Raw genomic sequence first — 21,232 nt, 5'->3', positions numbered from 1 at the left:
TTATGCAGAGAAAATACCACACATAAAATGTCTAGGAAACTAAAAAGAGGCTTTGTCTGTAGCAGGTTACTCATCACATGCTGTACAGCAACTTCCTAATTATTATTTATAGGGGAACAATTCTAGATGAGCCATCCTCAGATATATTATTTGTCCCTTTTATTTTTTTTCTAGGCACTTTCAAAATAAGAGGTTTTCTTCCCCTTCTAGTAATAACAGTTTATCATTATGACTGAACCCATATAAACTATGGTTAACCTTTACTGTGGCTTACTGGGAAACAAAATTAGATACAGCTGGGTTGTTTCAATAAAACACTCATTGATATTAATCAGGTTTTTAAAAATCACTTAATACTAAGCTGCAGCTAATCAAATGTCAAGGTTTGACTGCTCAGCAGTAATAGAGTTTAAGTCCTAAGTTCATCAAGGCTCATTCTCCGGAAAATAAAATACAATTTATGAATACCCAGGCACAGTCAATTGCTAGAATCATTTTGCACAACTGAAATTTATTTCCTAAAAAAGGGCTTCCATTACTACATTATTCTTTACAAACACAATAGAGATGAGCTGAGATGATTAGAACCATTTTTATTAGGAGACTGAATAGTTGGAAGCAGTCTTACCAAAATTCATTTCCAACCTAAACAGCCGGGAAGAGAATACTTGGAATACTTTTTTCACATTGCAAAACACTTAAATTGAAATGGGTGCTTTGCAATTAAATCCAATCTAATGCAAATGATCTCCATTTGCAAAAAGTTAATATTCCCTATGAAACACAACCATGAACTACAAACATTATGAATAATTCTATATTTAAAGTTCTCTTTTTGCCTTATTCTTTCTGCTCCTTCATTTTTGGTCATCATTTTCCTTTGCAATTTTTTTTCTAATTTATAAAGGCAAAACATACAACCTTATGTATACAGAATGCAGTAGACTGTGCAAAGTGAAAACTATTTCACATAAGTCAGGCACAACTTGATTAGTTTAAGACTGGACTAAGCCCTAGCCCGTGATGATGAACCTAGGGCACGTGTACCACAGTAGAGCCCTCTCTGCTGGCACACGTGCCATTGCCACAGGTCAGATTACTGTAGCATTTTTTTTTCGTAAGCTTCTGTTTGCCTGCAAACAATGAAACAGAACTCACAAAAGAAAAAGATCTTACCTCTTGCCACACTGCTGGTGTTGGGATGCCCCACCTCCCGCCGGCCAGCTAGTCTTCAGGTCTCTGCTGACTATGTGCACATGTCCGTGCATGCATGTGCATGTTTGCACATGTGCACACCTTACAGATTGGGCATGTGCATGTGTGCAGTTTGGGCACTCAGTGTCTAAAAGGTTCACCATCCCTGCCCTAAGCTATAGTTTACAAATCATAATGACAGGATTTATAGAATTTGCTAAACTAAGACCAAACATTCTCATTGTAACTTTGCATGATGCAGAATCCCAATATGAAGAACACTGTGGTTAGCGTGAATTTTACTTTCTAAAAAGTACGACTTAAGTCTAAAAATCTTTCCTTCTCTCTTTTAATCAATATTAGCAAACATGTTTTATTAAGTTATCTTAATAAAGAGAATTTTCTCTCCCTTTGGTTTCAAATCTTGAAACAAAAATAAGTGAAATAATTAATAATGAAATACAACATAAATACTAAGCGTATTTTTCCTTAAAACTTAAAACTGGCTTAAACAAAGCAAAAAGTAATAGGGTCAGAGAAGAAGAATTTCAATTAGTAGGCAGCTCAATTAGAATAATTTGCCTTATTCAAAAATGATTTATCAAAGTCATGCATAAGTAACTTAACAACTTCTGCAAAATACGACATTATTAATTCTTGCATACACTGCTCATTTAATGACTAAGAAACAAAAAGGAATTGAAATAGATTAAATCTCATCTCATGGCTCACAGACCTTCAGCTTTGATCTTTTAAGTTGAACATAAAGGTCAAAGGCGATTCTCTGCCCACAGAATATGTTCTGCATTATGGCTGCTCAAAACATATGGATTAAATTAGGCCTTGGATTCTAATTAAAATAACTGCTTGATACAATAGTAAAAGAATTAGGCTTTTCCTTTTGGTTAATCCAATTTATAGAGGCACTTCTTTATCAATATACTAGAAGTACAAAAATGATATATTTTTCAAAAAGACTATCTTACCATGTGTCCTTAGCATATGTAATATAATAAAAAATCTCATTTTAGTAAACAAATTGGGGAGAAGAGTCTCTGTTTTTCCCCAAAGTTCAGTAAATCAATGGGTATGTCATTATAGTGATGCAGATTACATTATTCGCATTACATTGTCATTATGCAACTGATATCAATTGGCACAAATGTTGTATTTATATTGACTTTACCATATATGTTAGATACATAATATTATACAACATAAATTCTAACACAATATCACTGTTAAATTCAAATTTCATTGTATTAAAGTTTGTAAAATCAAAGTTTAGTGATACCCAACATAAGTATGCTTCCAATTGACAGAAAGTATTGGTTCCATTGTGTTCTCATCAGTTAGATATTACTTCAAGTATTCTATTCCATTTGTGTCTTCCTACTTTAAGACTGAGATAAACTGGCGTAAACTCTTAAAACAGTAATAATATGGTGAAAAAGTTAGATGGCAAATCCAATCTGAAAATATTGACAAGAGTTGTTTATATTTAGCCTTGAGAAGAGAAGTACTTGAACAAATACGATGGTAATCTTCTAATCGAGAAAGTCATATCATACAAGTAAAAGACTTATACTCTATTGTTCCTGCATTTGGAATAATGTTTTTAAGCAGATTCCAGATGAATATTAAGAAAATCTTCATAACAATTAGAGCAGTTTTATAGTGGAATCAATTGTTAAGGAGGTGATAAAGGTAAAGGTTCCCTCACACATATGTGCCAGTTGTTCCTGACTCTAGGAGGCGGTGCTCATCTCCATTTCAAAGCCGAAGAGCCAGCCGTATCCAAAGATATCTCCGTGATCATGTGGCTGGCATGACTAAATGCCGAAGGCACACGGAACCCTGTTACCTTCCCACCAAAGATGATTCCTATTTTTCTACTTGCATTTTTACCTGCTTTTGAATTGCTAGGTTGGCAGAAGCTTGGACAATAATGGGAGCTCACTCCAATATGCAGTGCTAGGGATTCGAACCACCGAGCTGGCGACCTTTCTGATCGAAAGCTCAGCATCTTAGCCACTGAGCCACTGCTCTCTTAAAGGAGGTGGTAAGTTCCTCTATATGCTGAACCAGGGATGAATTACCCTTTGGGGGTGCTTCTTTAAGTTGGAATTCTGCACAGAGAATAGTTTGGTTCCTTCCATGCTGCTTACACAGCATATGAGAAATAGAGCTTTTGCCAGACCAAAGAGCATGTAAAATTGTGCAAGATCATACTGCCAAAGGAAGGTAGATACTGCTTACATCACATCATGGACTGAGCACGGCCTGCTGAATTTACAAAACAGGTTTCTGATAAATATTAACAAAATGCTTTCAGGAATGGATGTATCATAGAACTCCAATCTTTTAAAAGTATTTTTGGATCTACCGTGCAAAAACACAAAGCAACCACCAGCCCTTTGAAGGCTTAGTGTACCCTACTCTGCAGCCCAACCACCCCATAATTTTCTGAACATGTATGTCTCTGCACAAAAGGCATTTCTGGAAGGACAGCTGGCATAAACCAAAACTCTAATGAAGGCGCATCCTGGAACTTCTAAGCCAGCTTCATGTCACATGAGCAAAGAATTTCATTAAAGGCTCCATGCAGCCCTCAAAAGCATAAAAAATATTCCTAATGTCTATGGAGATTCTCAGTTATTCAGGTTAATGTTTGTCCCAAAGGTGCTTTTTCAAGAGGCAAGTGGACTTTCTTGTTTTTCTTTGAAGATGTTTCGCTTCTCATCCAAGAAGCTTCGTCAGTTCAGTACTGAAAAAGCTTCTTGGATGAGAAGCGAAACATATTAAAAGAAAAACAAGAAAGTCCACTTGCCTCTTGAAAAAGCACCTTTGGGAATATTCCTAATGCTTTATTCTACTTTGTTTTAAATCACCTGTGTGGCTGTTGAGCTGCTGCAGTGCTGGGTCCATTCCGGAAATTACTCTGCTTAGGTGGGTGGAGGCTCTGAGGTGGAGATCCCATGACCGAAGGAACTCCAAAAGGCACATTTGTTTTCAATATACCTAAAGGAAAAGTAAACATATTGATAACAATGGAAAAAGACAAAGCGTAAATAATGTATGTCAAAGAAATACATTAATAAACTTAATTAAATAAAATCCAAATTATTCAGTGTCTTCCATTTATATCAGTATTAGGAAAGAAGAGAAAGCATTAAGCTTTTAAAAAGTTAACTTTATAGGAAATATGACCTCCGTCTGTGGGGGAAAAGCCCATTGGGTCTCCTTCTGCTGCCCCCTCCCTCTGTGACCCTCCCCCTCTAGTTTCTCCCCACCAGCCCTCTGGAGACCCAGGAGAGGATTGGAGGGGAGAACCTCCTCCGTCCAGGTCTGGCTTTGGGAGTTAGGGGCTCAGCCAGCCTGAGGAGGGGACAGGAAGGCCAGGGGGAAACTAAACAAAAAAGGGACAAAGACCTCAGTGAAAGAAATCCATAAGTATTGGGTTTTTTCCCCAGGGTTTAAAATGCTGAATCACATGGAATCTGAGTCCACAGACCATGATAAACCTTTATCTATTCTATTTTTAGTTGGTTTAATGATAATGAACACTTTTTCCCCAACTCGTTACGTCCAGAATTCCCCTCAAACTTTGTCCTGGCTGAGAATCTGGAAAATCACAACCCATTGTTTTTAGAAAGATCCAAAATACAACATGAAGTAACTATACCTGACTGAGATGTAAAAGGTGCTGGATTTGGATCATTATAATGTCCATGCAGAGGTGAAGAAACTGTTTGTCCAAAGCCAGAAGAAAATCCTCCCATTCCTGGCTGGGCCTGGGAATATGGAGGTGCTGCAACATATCCTTGGTGATTCATTTCAGCGGTATTTTTTCCTTATAAAAATGTGAATAAATAGGAAAATTATAATTTTCACACACTAAAAATGTGAATTGAATTATTACTATTATATTATAATAGTAAGAAACAGAATCAGATTTTTGGCAGATCAGACCCAAGGAAGTGGTCCATAGTCTGATAACTCTCTTAAGAATGATGATTTTGATATGGACAAAGCACATGGTAGTTTTTCTTTATCAGGGATAGAGATGTAAATTTGTGGTTTTATCACACAACTGGATAATATACATTTCCTTTTATAAAATATGGAATTTTTGCCAGAACACCTTCATGGAAATTCTCTTCAAAATCTACTTTTTCTGGATAAAGTTCAGGAGCAGACATCGCTTTGGTGCCTGGAAATATACATTTTCTTATGAGGAATTTTAAACAGCAACATTATCTGAAAGAGTAGGAATTAAATTTACAGTTTTACACTCTCTCTGCAATGGGTTAAAAAAATTGGTACATTAAGCCACTGCAGATAATGCACCTTCAAACATGTTTCCTTTGAATTTGTAAAACTATGTGACTACAATTCAGGAGCACAGTCTTAGGATACTACCCAAGAGTATAAAGAAAAAGATTGGAGGCCACCTGTTGCTTACAGGACACAAGGAATTCATCCTAACTTAGACTCTGTACCTTATTTAAGTAGGACAATTATGTGCAACTGACATAATATCCATCCCTCTTCTGACCCATTCCTCAATTTCTTCTGCCCTTTCACTATCTCCCTGTCTCATTGAAGTGTTATGTACTTTTATACCTACTTTTGTCAAAAGACGCAAATACAGTCATATATATCATTATGTATATCATTTTGTATTCATACATACATACATATACCACGCAATACTCTATCTATCTCTGTACAGTATCTCTATCTCTATAGTGTTGCAACAGTAACTGAAATGCATATGCTTTCCAAGAAAACAAGAATTCCCCAACATCCCCTCACCTGCCACAATAGAGGAGTATGTAGCAACAAATAAGTATTTAAATAGCAAAGAGACATTTAGGAACTTTCAACTTTGAAAGAGGAAAGTTTTCGATTCATAAGGGTTCCCAAATTTCTGTGCAGTATGTTTTTCTGTTTATTAGATTTATAACATCATCCAAATCAAACAATGTGACTTTGGGTTGTACAACAACAGCAACAACAATAACAACAAGACCACTACACATATCTATCAGTAACATTAAAAGCTATGTGATATAAAAATATAAAATACAAACATAAACTACCACCAAGCACCAAAAAATATATATTAAGAGGACTCCACTAATGCTTGGGGTGGGGGGGGGGAGCCAAGTCTTAATGGTTTTCTTAAAGTCAAGCAAAATTGGGGCCTATCATACAGTATACGGAGGTAGTTTCATTCCAGAGAACAGAAGCAACTGCAGAAAAGGCATGCTTTCTAGGTCCAGAAGATTTCAAGATTTAAAAGAAGCCTGGAGCATGTCACCTGTGGGAGCATTTGGGACAGGCAGATGTTCTTGGAAGGTGTCCTTCAAAAAATCTTGGCCCTGTGCCATGTATGGCTTTAAAGGCGATAAGCAACACTTTGAATCATATCCAGAAATCTAACAGAAGCAGTGCATTCTGGACCAACATTACAGCAGTGTTACAGGACTTATTGAAGTGCACCCATACCACTGCATTCTGGACCAACTGAATCTTTCCTATGCTTTCTTTCAGCCCCACATACAGTGTATTGCAATGGTACAATTAGGAGGTGACGAGGTATGAGCAACCATTAGCTGCTACTTGTATGGGAACAATTATTGCACAATAAACAGTTGTAACGAGCCCTTCTGGCTACAGCTGCCACCTGTTCTTCAAGTAGAAGGTATGAGTCCAGGTGAGACAACTAGAAAGAAGGGGGAAAGATAAAAAAAATTGTATCTACCACTCTACCTTCACAAATGCAAATTTAGATCCTATAAAAATTTACTGAGAAGCAAGTCCCACAAATTTCAAAGAGGCTAATGCCTAAGTAAATATGTACAAAAATGCAGTTAAAGGAGCATCTGTCTCAAACTTTCTCCCAGTCACTTTTCACCTTTTCAGTGCCAAATCAAAAACAACAGGAGAAAAAAATTAGGACAGAGTGACAAAAAATTACTGTAGACCTGTAATCAGGTTCAGTTAGAATAATTACAATTTTTTCTTTCTTTACCATTAATTGGTATGTGCAAAATTACTAAGGAAAGGCTTACACAGACCTTACTCTCTTCTCTGACAGACCGCTGTGGGCCCTACATCAGCATGTCTAGCAAAGTGGTATATTTGTAGTTTGCAATGTGGATGTACTAAATAAAGTTATCAAATTTCTAGAAATAAATTTATGCAAAAATATGAAATGCATGAAAGGTATATAAAAATTAAATATATATATATCTTGTACGTCATAAGGACAAACATGATTACACACACACACAACATAAGCTTTGTTGATTACAATGACATTTATAGAGAAGGAAAGGTATTCATGACTACTTACTCACAACTTATTGTTTACTAAAACTGTACAGTAGACACTGAAAAAATAATAACCAATCAGCAGTATTCTACATTCTGAATGCCAACACGTACAACTGATCTGTATCGTTAATTGATTTTCCTGTTATTTCTTTCAGATTTTGAAGACAAATATTTTTGTAATTTAAATTCAAACTTTTAAAATTGTGATTTTTCAAGTGCCATGAACATAAAATGGGAAAAAATATTTTTGGTGAGGCGGCACTAGTTAATTAAATGCATTCTATGAAAGAATCAGATTTCTGCCAGTGATTACCCCCCCCCCCCAGCAGACACATACTTCCTTTTTCTATCAGGATAGAAACGTGGCAGTTTAGAACTGTACTCATCTCAACAGGTGCATTTAACTGCTTGATATTAAAGCCATGCTGGTAGTCAATATAAAGAATTTCATTCTAAACAGTTACGGTTGATAATATTCTGAGCCAATAAAACAATTTCCTGCACAGTTGAGACAGAAAAAAAAATGTGCCACGTCAAACCAAAGGCCAGGAAAGAAATACAAACATAACTGCTTAAGTGACTTCAATCTACTTTCAGTTTCATGATAAACAAAGTAACCTAACAAATGTGTCTCCCTGCCTTCTTTCCTTTCCTTCCAACAATGTATCAACAAGATGCAAATTAAAACCCGTTTTATAAAGCATCTCAATACTAAGAAGATAATCCATCAATCATAATTACATTATACCAAAAAAAGCTTCCATAGTAGTTTACATATTAGTTTAAAACATTCCTGCAATCAGGATTTCCAGCAAGACAACAAAGAAAACAATTTTTAGGTAAGAAGCAAAAAAAGTAATTCAGATTTTAAGTCTTAGTTATATAGTTATTAATTTCTACCTACATAGAAAACTATCCAAATAACAAACACTTTCTTAACTAAGTCAGCAGAATGTCTCCTTATTTTTCCTTTTTGCACTCTAATATATAGCCAAATGGCTATATACCTGATGCTAGGTAACAACAGATGGAGGGAGGACCTTAATTTCTCTAATAGAGCTGATCACTTCCTCTTCTGTCTTGCTACAACCTCTTTTTGTCCCATTATGCAGTACTCTTGACCTCTTCCTTTCTTATTTGCTGCATGATATATGACAGAACTGGTTTGAAAATCCAGTCATAGTCCCCAAGTCTAGTTTGGAAGTAATCTATAGCTTGTGACAGCTTGCCCAATCTAAACACCCCAACAAATAATGATCACTGCCATCAGGAAACATTGGCATGAAATTGGAGACTGTAAACCCGGAGCATGGTCCATAATGTCAACCAAGATTTGATTGCGAGTCAGACTACATGTTTAAGGTTCCCACATTAATGACAAAGAGAATCATAACTAACAGTGAATATGCACATTTTATGTACCTAGTTATTAAAACCGAAGAAGATATAAAATAAAAATAATCACTAAATTATACCAAATCAACAGAGAAAGTAAATGCTTCTGTATTGATAGCAGATAAAACAGCCATCAATATGCAGCCAAAATATGCCAAAATAACTATTTCCCCATTCTTGTATACAATATGGCAGGGTCACTCTCCCTTCCCCACAACACAATGTGGATTCAGGTAGCTTGTGTGTACGGTGAAGATTCATCCCAATCCAGAAAGCAATGCCAATATCTTTATTATATAGTATTTACAGAAAATTACTATGGAAAATTATCTCAACATTAAGTATGAAAAGCTTGTATGGCATGCAATCAGCCCATTTTTCACTGTTTTTGAATATGTTACAAATCCTTCAGTCTTGCAATAAAATTAGGGCCAGTTGCACCCAAGCTGAGGGAATGGGGCTTTAATTGTTTTGAGAATAACTTTCTAAAATAATTAAGCACGTTTAGAACCTGAACAGCTTCAAGATAACTGAGCAGGTCGCAGACTAAATCATTCCATGCCTTTAAAGCAAATCCAGCCAGTCCTCCTAAGCAGGCTAGACAGATGGGCCAGATGTGGATCAGGTACTGCATTCGCAATGTTCTCTATGAGACACCAAATTTGATAACGAAGAAGATTCTGTGCATCTCTTGCGCTGAGATAAATCTTCTCCCTCCTCTTCTATGCGAATTCAAAAGCCCCCCCCCCTCCAGCCCTAGATGCCCCTTGGTTCAAAGGGATGCTATCATCTCTGACTGCCCTACCTAACCAATACAGGCTGCGTTCAAAGGCGCTCTCGTGTTCAGACTGCACGTCCCATGGGGCTTCTAATTTCTCTTGGCTCCCCAATATCTGACGAAGATCGTTTCCTTTACCTGGGGTCCCCTTACCTTTCAATTCGCTACCTCGCCCTGCTGTAAGCCGGTCCTGCAGGCGCTCGTCAGAGAGCCGCGCGACGAGCCGGCTGCCTTCAGGCTCTCCCTACCCGGGAGCGCTCAGAGAACTGCCACGTGTAACAGTGCTCGCGGGAGCGCGCGCCGAGGCCACAGCTGGCCTTGAAGCGCGCATTGCCGCCGCCACGCAAGCTGTGCTTTGCTCTAAACTGCCAGTCGGGCTGCGAGCATGCCAAAAAAAAAAAAAAAAACAAACAACCCAACCCGAAAGAAAGAGGCAGGAAGGAGGAGAGCATGCGTATTGCCTGTGGCGAAGCATTTCGCCCTTAGGTTGCGTTCCAGTAATCGCATCTTATAAAAATAGCATACAAAAGAGAAAAAGGTAAAGCACCTAGGTTTTAACAAGGAATGCAAGATTGACAGGGAAATTAAATTCCACCATTTGAATAGGACATGTTTAAACCATCATGGTTTACCCCATTTTTATGGATTTACATGTCACATGAATGGAACTATATCTTAATCACACAGGATGGATTTAACCAAGTGATATGTTAAATGTGGTCGAGTGTTTTTTGTTTCAATGGAGTGAACAAATGTACCATCCTAAAGTTTAGAGTGCATTCAATTAACAAACATTGCACCAAATATGGTCTGCCTTTTTAATAGACTAATGTGTATCTCTGGAGGTTACTTTGGGGGAGGAATACTTGTTGAATAAGAATACAGCTAATGAATGGAAATAGAAACAGCTGGTACCAGAAAAGATACATACACTTCAGATTACTGTCTGACTTACTACATAATCAAGTAAAATAATACCTGATCCAATTATAGTTAACTATATGGTATAGTTTAAAAACAAATTTAAATTCAATTAAAGTTGAAATACTTCAACTGTTCTAATTATTTGATACACTACAGCTTTCATTGATTGGTCCAAGTTGAATTGGATATACCAGACAAAATTAGAAATTAAGGCCCATCAATCATTGTTTTTTTTAATACCGAAGAAGCAGTTCAGAAGCTCATCTTTGCTAGAAGAAAGGTGGGATGCAATTTCTTCAAGTCAAGCAAGCAAGAATACTTGAATGATTATACAAATAGAAATAGAATAACAGAGTTTGAAGGCACCTTGGAGGTCCTCTAGTCCAACTCCCTGCTTAGGCATGATATCCTACACCACTTCAGACAAATGGTTATCCAATCTCTGCTTTAAAACTTCCAGTGTTGAAGCATTTACAACTTCTGGAGGCAAGCTGTTCCACTGATTAATTTTTCTGACTGTCAGGATATTTATCCTTAGTTCTAAGTTGCTTCTTTCCTTGATTAGTCTCCACCCATTGCTTCTTGTCCTGCCCCCAGGTGCTTTGGAGATAGCTTGACTCCCTCTTCTTTGTGGCAACCCCTGAGATATTGGAATACATTGGAATACATGTCACCCCTAGTCCTTCTTTTCATCAGACTAGACATACCCAGTTCTAGCAACTGTTCTTTATATGTTTCACGTGATCTTGATTCTATCCCTCTGTTTATGCAGCCTAGAACTGTGTTGACTTTTTTGGCAACTGTTGCACACTGCTGGCTCATATTTAAATGATTGTCCACTAGGACTCCACAATCCTCACAGTTACTACTATTGAGCAAGGTACCACCTATACTATACCTGTACATTTTATTTTTCTTGCTTAAATGTAGAACCTTAATTTTTAGTAGCATCAAAATAATTCATATTTGCACAATGATATTAAGATGTTAATGATATTATATTTCAAACACCTATCATAGTCATGAACTAAGACACAAGCAAACAAACAATATTATGACTGATTATGATGTGTGAATTTGGCCACAGTTCAGCTGACAATAAAATCAGGTGTAACTTCCTTTTAGTTGTTAAACTTCTATTATGTGGTTCCCAGAAAGCTCTTATATCTCCAATTACTCATGTGTATGGGTTTCATTAGATATGGTACTTGTTAGTTTCTTGGCATTTCATCATAATGTGATTTGAGAGGTTTTGGCTTAGTGTATTGTTTGAACCAGTTCTGTCTGATTCAACAAAGCACATTAACTAAACTATAATTTGGTGTAATATGTAAACTCAGTCTATATATTTCTATTTGTTTTATTGTTTTGTTTGTTCAATGTTTTAAACTGCTATGCCAAGAAGAGATTTAAAAATGCTGAAACATTCTAATGAACATGGTGGGGGGAGGGGTCCAGAGTGTTTTAAGTAGTCCTATGTCTACTTAATGGAAGAAAGATTATTGTGAGGCCTACAGCCCCGCTTCAGCCAAAATGTCAGCCAGAATGACAACATACAACTCTCACAAAAATTGTGCTGGTAAATTTCACAATACTGTAACCTGAAGAATGATATTTCTGTTTTGGCCCACACAGAAAGTACCATAATGCATAGTCTCTAAGTGATCCTCCTATGTCTATAATCCACAGTGTCTTCATAGTAGCACCTTTCTTTTGAACATTTGCCTCCCCTGTAACTCTCGGTAACAAGAAAGATCCCAAATGAGCAGCATCCAGTACAGCTTAATGAGCGGCTTGATTTTCCATCATACCAGTATTCCATGTTATCTATTTTCTGCTTTTCCTTTAAATTCTGGGAAAGGTCTATACTTTTTTATAAATTGTATTCAAATGTTGTATAAGGAATCATATAATGACTAACTCGAGCCTCTATGTATAAAGAGGAGTATTTTTAATAAAAAGATATTTCCTAGTGAGGAAAGATCGTGAAAACCATTAGGGAGGTATTGATTTTGTTTCAAATTTAGCAGTCCTCCCAAGTGAGGTGCTTGAAAACTGAATGGTGGCTAAAGATAGGGGAGCTACTGGTACGCATCGCACCTAGGCGGTCTCCTCAGGTGTTTGCGTACACCCCAAACTGACAGGCACACATATCAGGTAGGGAAAAGGAAATGGAAACTTTGGCTTTGCATGTTCTCCCAACTTCTCCACTGAGAAGATTGCTGGATGTCTGGGACAATAAGAAATTGCCTGTGCAGGAGGGAATGAAAAATCAAAATGCACAGGATTTACGCAAAGAATTGACTTAAGATACGGAATGAGACTGGTAATTTGATTTGGCCTAGTGAGGAGACTTTTGATTATAAAATATTTTTTTTTAAAAACCTAATGGAAAAAACAAAACTTTTGCTGACTTACTATACTGGTATTGTTTTTAGGAACCAGGAAAAGGGGTAGTACTGATAAAGTCTGATAATAATAGCAAATGTTGTGCTGAATGCATTTCTTTGTGTTTTAATATTTCCTCCTCTGACATTAAAACTTACAATTTGGTGGCAATTTTAGGAGGTGTCATGGTTCCATTTCCAAGGCTTTTTTAGCATTCTCATAGTTATGCCTCTGGCTTCTATACTGTAATGTATGGAAGTTTAACAAATTATCTTATTCAAATGGCCAATTGATATAAATTTAGAATGACTATTAATCCAAACTGGTTTTTTCAATCTGCATCAATTAAACAGAAAGAGCTACAAAAATCCAGTCAGTCACTAGATAGCAGCAGAAAGTTTCTAGATTCTATAGTTCAGATCTGGTAGTGCTACTTGTACCTAGATCAGCGAGCTGCACAGTGGTTCTCAACCATTTTTATTCAGATGGTATTTTAATCTGCATCATGACATTTATTATTTTGGAATGCATATGCTGCCCTTTTGCCTATGTAAGGTGGCTTACAATTAATTTTTCAAGCACATTTATAAAGAAAAATAAGTAAATGATTTAAATCACTGTAAGCATGCATTCTAAACAATCCATTTATTTGTTTTGCATGTCAGTTCCTTTAACAAAGGAATAAGTAATGGGCATTACGCTAATGTAAGTGTGGCCAGTATTCTAGCCAGGATCCCTAACTCCATGCAGATATATGTGGATGTAAGTCCTATTAAAAGTAGAACCTAATCCAAAGAAAGATATGCAGGCTCAAATAGACAATGAGCAGAAAGTGAAATGATCAGAGAATGATTCACTGATCCATACATCCTATTTATTAAATGATGCATAGATCCTATTTATTAAATGTTTTGAAGTTTGTGATAAGCCTAGAAAACTGGGGCTGCAACTTGTGATTTCCCATCACTTATATAGGTTGCTCATCCTTGATTAGCTATAGGAAAATTATTTTTAAAATACTAACCTGCCTATATTATAGAGCTCACTACAGAAATTAGTTTAATGTTTAAATTTCTTTACCTTTCATCTGCTTGAAAAATACAGCCACCGTGTGTATCCTATATAGTTACAATTAGTTAACCTACATAGGTCCTGTTTCTTTAATAATACCTTTTGCCATGAATATATAAAAGAGAATGTTAATTATGGAAGCTGGCTGCTTAAACTGAATATTTAACCAAGATCCAGCGACAACTACCTCCACTTTTAAATGATAATGGAAAAGAGCAGAATGAGAAAGTATGTAAATATAACAGTATGTGCGTGTGTAGAATAGAGACAAATCAATGTGGTGATTGATTTGGGAGGATAAGGTAGGAGACAACGGATTTCAGTGACGCTGGGTTAGTCACTCTCTCTCAGTCTAGACTGGGATGTTGAAAAACATCTATTTACCAAGTTGAACTGAATTAGTATGATAGATTTTATTTAACCTGTGAATCAGGTAAGTGTCTATTAATTTTACTGTCTAGGTTAAAGTTTAAGAGGAATCTAACAGGATCAGAAAAAAATTGACCTAATTCAACATTTTGTTTAACAGTAGCCAATACATCTAGACAGCTCACAAGAGGCATATGGGATAATTGTTTCTCAGTAATTGCTTATATTACAAGAGGTAACTATCAAACTAATTGGCTACTAGTCAGTTTTCAAGGTTTATGAGGCCACTAAACTCAAACAATGTATTTATATGCATAAAAAAATATAATTTTTAGAATTGTCTAGTTTCCAACAAAAACATCTAAATTGGTGCTATCACTACATGTAATATCAGGGAACATAATAACTTTTAATTATTTTAGCTTCATTTTCCAGTTTTTTAGAAAGTATGGAATCCTCCTGAAGTGAAGTGATCATAACTATTGCAAATATGAACATGCCATAGGTCTATTGCATTACAGTATGGTATGCTGGTTTAACTACTGCGGACAGGAAGGCCCTACAGAGAGTGATCAATTCGGCACAAGAAACTATTGGTTTCCCTCTGATGCCACTGGATAACATCACCAGATCTCGCTGCTTTAGCAGAGTAAGGAAGTTACTCAGAGATGATTCACACCCTGGTCAGTGTCTCTTTGCACTTCTACCATCAGGCAGAAGACATAAAAGTATAGCCAGCCGAACTAACAGGTTTAAAGATAGTTTCTATCCTTGGGCTGTGAGATTTTTAAATACAACCACAATCACTCCATGCACACGCTAGTTTTTTCCTTTTTCTTTCTTTTTTCGTTTCTGTTATAATTTTACCCCAGTGAGGTTAAAACCAATTTCATTGTATTTAAGTACAATGACAATAAAGATTATACTTATACTATTCAAGGCCATGCTATATTGGCATTTTTATTTTCAAACATTTTCTTAAATATTTCAAGCAAGCATTGAATTCACTTTTGGTTTTTGCAGCAGTGGCATTTTGATTTGATATTTTCACTGAGCCGTTCATTGCAGGGGTGGGTTCTGGCAGGCACTACTACCTGTTTGCTCATATGTGCACCAGACGCGCATGCACAGCGCAATAAAAATTGTTCTGCAGATGCAGAGAAGCGAAAAACAAGATGGTGGCGCCTATGGTGCTGCCCAGAGAACCAATTCAGGGGCATGGCAGGCCTGGGTTGCTGCCAGTTCCAGCGACCCAGGCCGCCAAACTACTACCAGTTCAGCCAAACTGGTCTGAACCGGTAGTGATCCACTATTGTGATTTCAAGATCCCATTCCTCATCAATTTCTAGTAGCCTCTTTGAGTAAATCTTGAATTTACTCCATGAAATCTTCAAATCTTCAAAATTTATTGAAATCTTCAGTAAATCTTGAATTTACTCCATGAAATCTTCAGAAAAAACCCAAATTGCTGGATTCTCTTCCATTGGACTTTGCCATATTTAAACTGATTCATCCAATTTTGCAGTGTCCCATCTCTACTGCAGGTCTTCGTAAACTCTTTTTCTACATTTATATTGATGTTTTCAGCAAACCTGGCTTTTCTCTAACTTCTCTAACTGAATGGATAAGTTAAACAGTGCTGCTCTCTATACAAATCTTTGGGGCGGGGGGACTCCCTCAATGTTGACTCCTGGTGACTGTCCATGCAACTCCCTGCAGTTTTCTTAGCAAGATTACAGATGTAGTTTGCCATTTCCTTCTTCCAGCTGACTTAATTCCTAAAGAGGGACCTTAACTCATGGTCTCCTGCTTTCTAGCCTGATACCTTAATCATTACATAAAAGTGGCTCTCTTGTATACAGGTCTTCTATACAGTATAAATCCTTATATGATTCCATTTTATCTTACATCTTTCATAAGTAAAACAAATCTATTTATTTTGTTCTTTTTATTAATCAGTTACCAATTCATTAGAGCATTAAATCTCTTATTCTACAGTACAACTAAGCCTTATTAAAGAATTTTTCTCAAAGGCAATGTGAAAGTCTAAGTATGCTTTCTTTGTTTAATATTTTCTTCGCCATGGTTAGCCCCCTGACTCCCTCTGTTACAGCTGCTGCCCAGATCCACCTTGTCCCCCATTCTCCCCCCCCCTGGACGATATCGGTCTCCTTAGAGGAGCCCCCATTAAGGTGCTACCCCCCTCAGGAGAGGTGGAGGGCACCTTTGGACTATTACGAACTTAACACAGACGCTGTGAACCTGCGCAGCTTTTTCTTATATTTCTTTTAATCGGTATGTTGAGTGCATGGGATTGCTTGAGATGATATGAATGATCTCAGTTTTTATTATTATATAGTTGTATTGGTGTTTTAACTTTTCCAGTGAGGACTGTTTGTGTGAGAGTTTGGGTATGAGTGATTCGGAGGACCTGGCGGGGTATGCGGGGGCCATTGAGGTGGTTGGGGGAGCTATATCCACGGGAGAGGGTCGGAGCGTCGCGGTCATAACAGGGAGAGGCAGATATGGCGGGGACTTTAGGGCAGGCCATCATCGGGGAAGGAGGGCTCGCTGTGTCATAGAGATCCCTCCTTCCGGCCCTAGGAGTCCCACTCCAAGGTCAGATGGCGCGAGTGATCAGGACCCTGGTCTCAGGCTGCTGTCGCTAAATGCCAGGTCTGTTGTTCATAAGGCCCCCCTCATCTGGGACTTGATAACTGATGAGGGCGCAGACCTGGCATGTATTACTGAAACATGGCTGGGCACGGAGGGAGGAGTCCCCCTCGTTGAGATGTGCCCAGCCGGATTTCAGGTGCTGCATCAGCCGAGAGCCCAGGGAAGGGGTGGCGGTGTGGCTATCGTAGTCCGGGAGTCTTTAGTACCTCGTAGGATCCCTGCTCCGGAACTTGTCAGGTGTGAGTCCCTGCTGGTGAAGCTGGACCTCAAGGGTCAAGTGGGTCTGCTGCTTACGTACCTGCCTCCCAACTGCGTTGCAGCAGCCCTCCCCTCGCTCCTCGAGTCAGTAGCCGAGCTAGCAGTTGAGTTCCCTAGACTTATGGTTCTGGGGAACTTCAACTTGCCTTCGCTCGGTGAACACTCTGATGGAGCGCAGGAGTTCATGGCTTCCATGACAGCCATGGGCTTGACTCAGGTAATTCGAGGCCCAACTCACTCAACGGGTCACACACTTGACCTCGTATTCCTCTCGGAGCAGTGGAGTTACGATCTTGGTCTGAGGGGTAATGAGATCATACCCCTGTCGTGGTCAGACCACTACCTACTGAGGCTAGACTTCCAGAGGCCAAACCCCCACCGTAGGGAGGAGGAACCGACCAGCTGGTTCCGCCCCAAGCAACTTATGGATCCTGTTAGGTTCCAGACGGAGCTTGGGGTTATTCCTGATACCCTCGCCCACAGTTCGGTGGAGACCCTCGTCGCTGCCTGGCACTCGGCAGCTTTGGGGTCTCTAGACCGGATTGCGCCACTACGGCCCCTCCGGGTCAGCGGCCCCCGGAGGCCTCCTTGGTTCACTGAGGAGCTCCGGGAGATAAAGCGCCGGAGGAGACGCCTAGAGCACTCGTGGAGGTCCGATAGGTCCGAGTCGAAGCGGGCACTTTTAACAGCATGCACCAAAGAGTATATTCGGACTCTAAGAACAGCAAAAAGAACATATATTGCCTCCGTGGTAGCGTCCGCCGAGTCCCGCCCAGCCGCCCTGTTTAGGATAACCCACTCCCTCCTAAATAGGAGGGAGACGGGGGACCCCTTACAGGGTAAGGCTGAGGAGTATGTCCAGTTCTTGGCGGACAAAGTTGCCCGGTTTCGAGCGGACCTGGACTCCACGCCAGTAGATCCAGCCGGGACACAAGGGGAAGACTTGGCAAACCATCTCTGGGTTGAGTTTCAGGAAGTTGCCTCTGGGGATGTGGACAAGGCTATGCGAGCTGTGAGTGCCTCCACCTGTATACTGGACCCGTGTCCCTCCTGGCTGGTTGCCAGCAGCAGTGAGGTGACACGAGGCTGGATCCAGGCGGTTGTTACCGCCTCTCTTTGGGAGGGGTACTTCCCCACCGCGCTTAAGACAGCGGTGGTGAGACCCCTCCTGAAGAAACCATCCTTGGATCCAGCTGTCCTTAATAACTACCGTCCAGTCTCCAACCTCCCCTTTGTGGGGAAGGTTGTTGAGAAGGTGGTGGCTCTCCAGCTTCAGCGTACCTTGGAGGAAGCTAACTATCTTGACCCCTTCCAGTCTGGCTTCAGGCCCGGTTACAGCACAGAAACCGCTTTGGTCGCATTGACCGATGATCTCTGGAGAGCTAGGGATGGAGGCCATGCCTCCATCCTAGTTCTCCTTGACCTCTCAGCAGCTTTCGATACCATCGACCATGGTATCCTTCTGCGACGACTGCGGGAGATAGGGGTGGGCGGCACTGTTTTGCAGTGGTTCTCCTCCTATCTCTCGGACAGGTCGCAGTCGGTGTTGGTGGGGGGGCAGAGATCGTCCCTGAGGCCCCTAACTTATGGGGTGCTGCAGGGGTTGGTCTTATCCCCCCTACTATTTAACATATACATGAAACCGCTGGGCGAGATCATTCGGAGGCACGGGATAAAATACCACCAATATGCGGACGATACACAGCTGTATCTGTCCGCCCCGTGCCAACTCAATGAAGCGGTGGACGTGATGAACCGGGGTCTTGAGGCCGTTAAAGACTGGATGAGAGCAAACAAGCTGATACTCAACCCAGACAAGACCGAGTGGCTGTTGTGTTTTCCTCCCAAAAATTTGACCGACGTACCATCACTCAGGCTGGGGGGACAAAATTTATACCCCTCAGAAAGGGCCCGCAACTTGGGAGTCCTCCTGGACCCACAGCTGACTTTTGACCACCATCTTTCAGCTGTGACCAGGGGGGCATTTGCCCAGGTTCGCCTGGTGCGCCAGTTGCGGCCCTACCTGAATCGGGAGGCCCTCACAACAGTCACTCGAGCCCTTGTGATCTCCAGGCTGGAATACTGCAATGTGCTCTACATGGGGCTGCCCTTGAAGAGCACCCGGAGACTTCAGCTAGTCCAGAATGCGGCCGCACGAGTGATCGTGGGCGCACCACGGTTCGCCCACATAACACCGATCCTCCGTGAGCTGCACTGGCTACCTGTCGATCTCCGGGTGCACTTCAAGGTCCTACTCACCACCTATAAAGCGCTCCATGGTAGTGGATCTGGCTATTTGAGAGACCGCCTTCTGCCAATTACCTCCCTGCGTCCCATCAGATCGCATAGAGTTGGCCTCCTCCGTATTCCATCCGCCAGTCAGTGCCGACTGGCGACTACTCGGAGGAGAGCCTTCTCTGTTGCGGCTCCGACGCTATGGAATAAGCTCCCCGTGGAGATCCGTACCCTCACCACCGTCCAGGCCTTCCGCGCAGCCCTCAAGATCTGGTTAGCCCGTCAGGCCTGGGGATAAGTTTTACTTTCGCCCCTCCCGAATGTCGAGTGAATGTTGTGTTTTACTGTTTAATTTACTCTTGTTCACATTTCTTTTTGTATTTGTCCTACACTCCCTTTCCTTTTTTATTGTAAGCCACCCTGAGTCCCCTCAGGGAAAAGGGCGGCCTATAAATGTGCAATAAATACAAAAAAAAAAAAAAAAAATTTTAAACATAGTAAAACAAGATTGACTTAGAGATGTTAAGCTTATTCTTTTATATAGTTGACTCCAGTTCCTTGGTGGGTCTGTGAAGGGCATAAATGCTTTTTTCTAACACAGAGATGATGCTAGAGCAGGGGTGTAAAACTCAAGTCATCACAGCGGCATCATGTGACGTATTGGGAGTTTTTTTTCCTTTGCCAAACCAGGAGTGGGCGTAGCCAGTGTGTTGTAGGAAGTTAGCACCCACTCCTCCCTTAGAAGAATGAAATATCCTAGGAAATATTAAAAAGGCAGAATATTATATTTCCCTTGATAAGAAGGCAGGAAACAGACTCACTCTTAATAGCCCCCATCTTTGTCAATGGGCTGTTAAAGGCCTGGGTCAGTCTATTCTACATAACAAAGGTAAGATTAGTCTTCTACAGAAACTCACCACAAGGCCCCCCGGGAAAATTACATCAGCCAGCAAGGCAACCAAACTTGGACTCAAAGCACAGCCTACAGAGTTGCCCTTGCATGGCCTTAAGGGGGTCGGACAACCATCAAAATATAAGATCAAGATCAAAGGCCAGGGAGGGCATAAAACCAGGGACTTTCAGCATCTTGGCCCTTTTTTCTTCTTCACCCAACATCTTGGAGCATGTGATCAACTTTTTCTCCAGGACCTCAAACCATGTGGTCCTGTCCACCGTTAAAACCGTCTTTTGAAGCAGCCTCCATATTTTCAGTTTCTTTTTCCTCACTTGGAACTAAACCCAGATGGACATATCTTCCAACAGTCTGATGCATCCAGCCTGCAAGCCAGGAGTTTGACAGCCCTGTGCTAGAGGAGGATGGTTTTGTAAAATTCCTGGTTGCTATTTTATTTTACTTTAAAATAAGATAAGAAAAACAATATTAAAGGAGCTAGGAGCAAAATGGGCTTTAAGTAAAGGCTGTGTAGCCTGCACCCATCCTATAGTTTAATACTATATTAAACTACATCATATTAATGTAGTTAACACACATTTTGGCCTTAGTTATTTTCACAAAAAGACAAATGACAATTTATTAAAGTAAATTATAATGCAGAAATCCCAAAACATGCAAAGATATATGAAAATGTAAACTAACCT

The 21,232-nt window shown here is 39.9% G+C and overlaps 1 protein-coding gene across 1 annotated transcript in view; it reads right to left on the bottom strand.

Moving 5' to 3' along the window:
• The window catches only part of SEC24D (SEC24 homolog D, COPII coat complex component), a 61,683-nt gene extending 51,688 nt beyond the window's left edge, over positions 1-9,995 (bottom strand). The window contains exons 1-3 of the mRNA XM_032223946.1: positions 9,866-9,995; positions 4,880-5,047; positions 4,086-4,215 (exon numbers count right to left, since the gene is read on the bottom strand). Of these exons, the coding sequence (XP_032079837.1) occupies positions 4,086-4,215; positions 4,880-5,030 (281 nt within the window). The 5' untranslated portion in view covers positions 5,031-5,047; positions 9,866-9,995. The remainder of the gene's footprint in view (positions 1-4,085; positions 4,216-4,879; positions 5,048-9,865) is intronic.
• Positions 9,996-21,232: the final 11,237 nt, after the last annotated feature.

Source organism: Thamnophis elegans, chromosome 9 (assembly GCF_009769535.1).
Source record: "Thamnophis elegans isolate rThaEle1 chromosome 9, rThaEle1.pri, whole genome shotgun sequence".
Taxonomy (NCBI): domain Eukaryota; kingdom Metazoa; phylum Chordata; class Lepidosauria; order Squamata; family Colubridae; genus Thamnophis; species Thamnophis elegans.
Note: the sequence above shows the minus strand (reverse complement) of the source record. Positions and strands in the feature narration are given on the sequence as shown.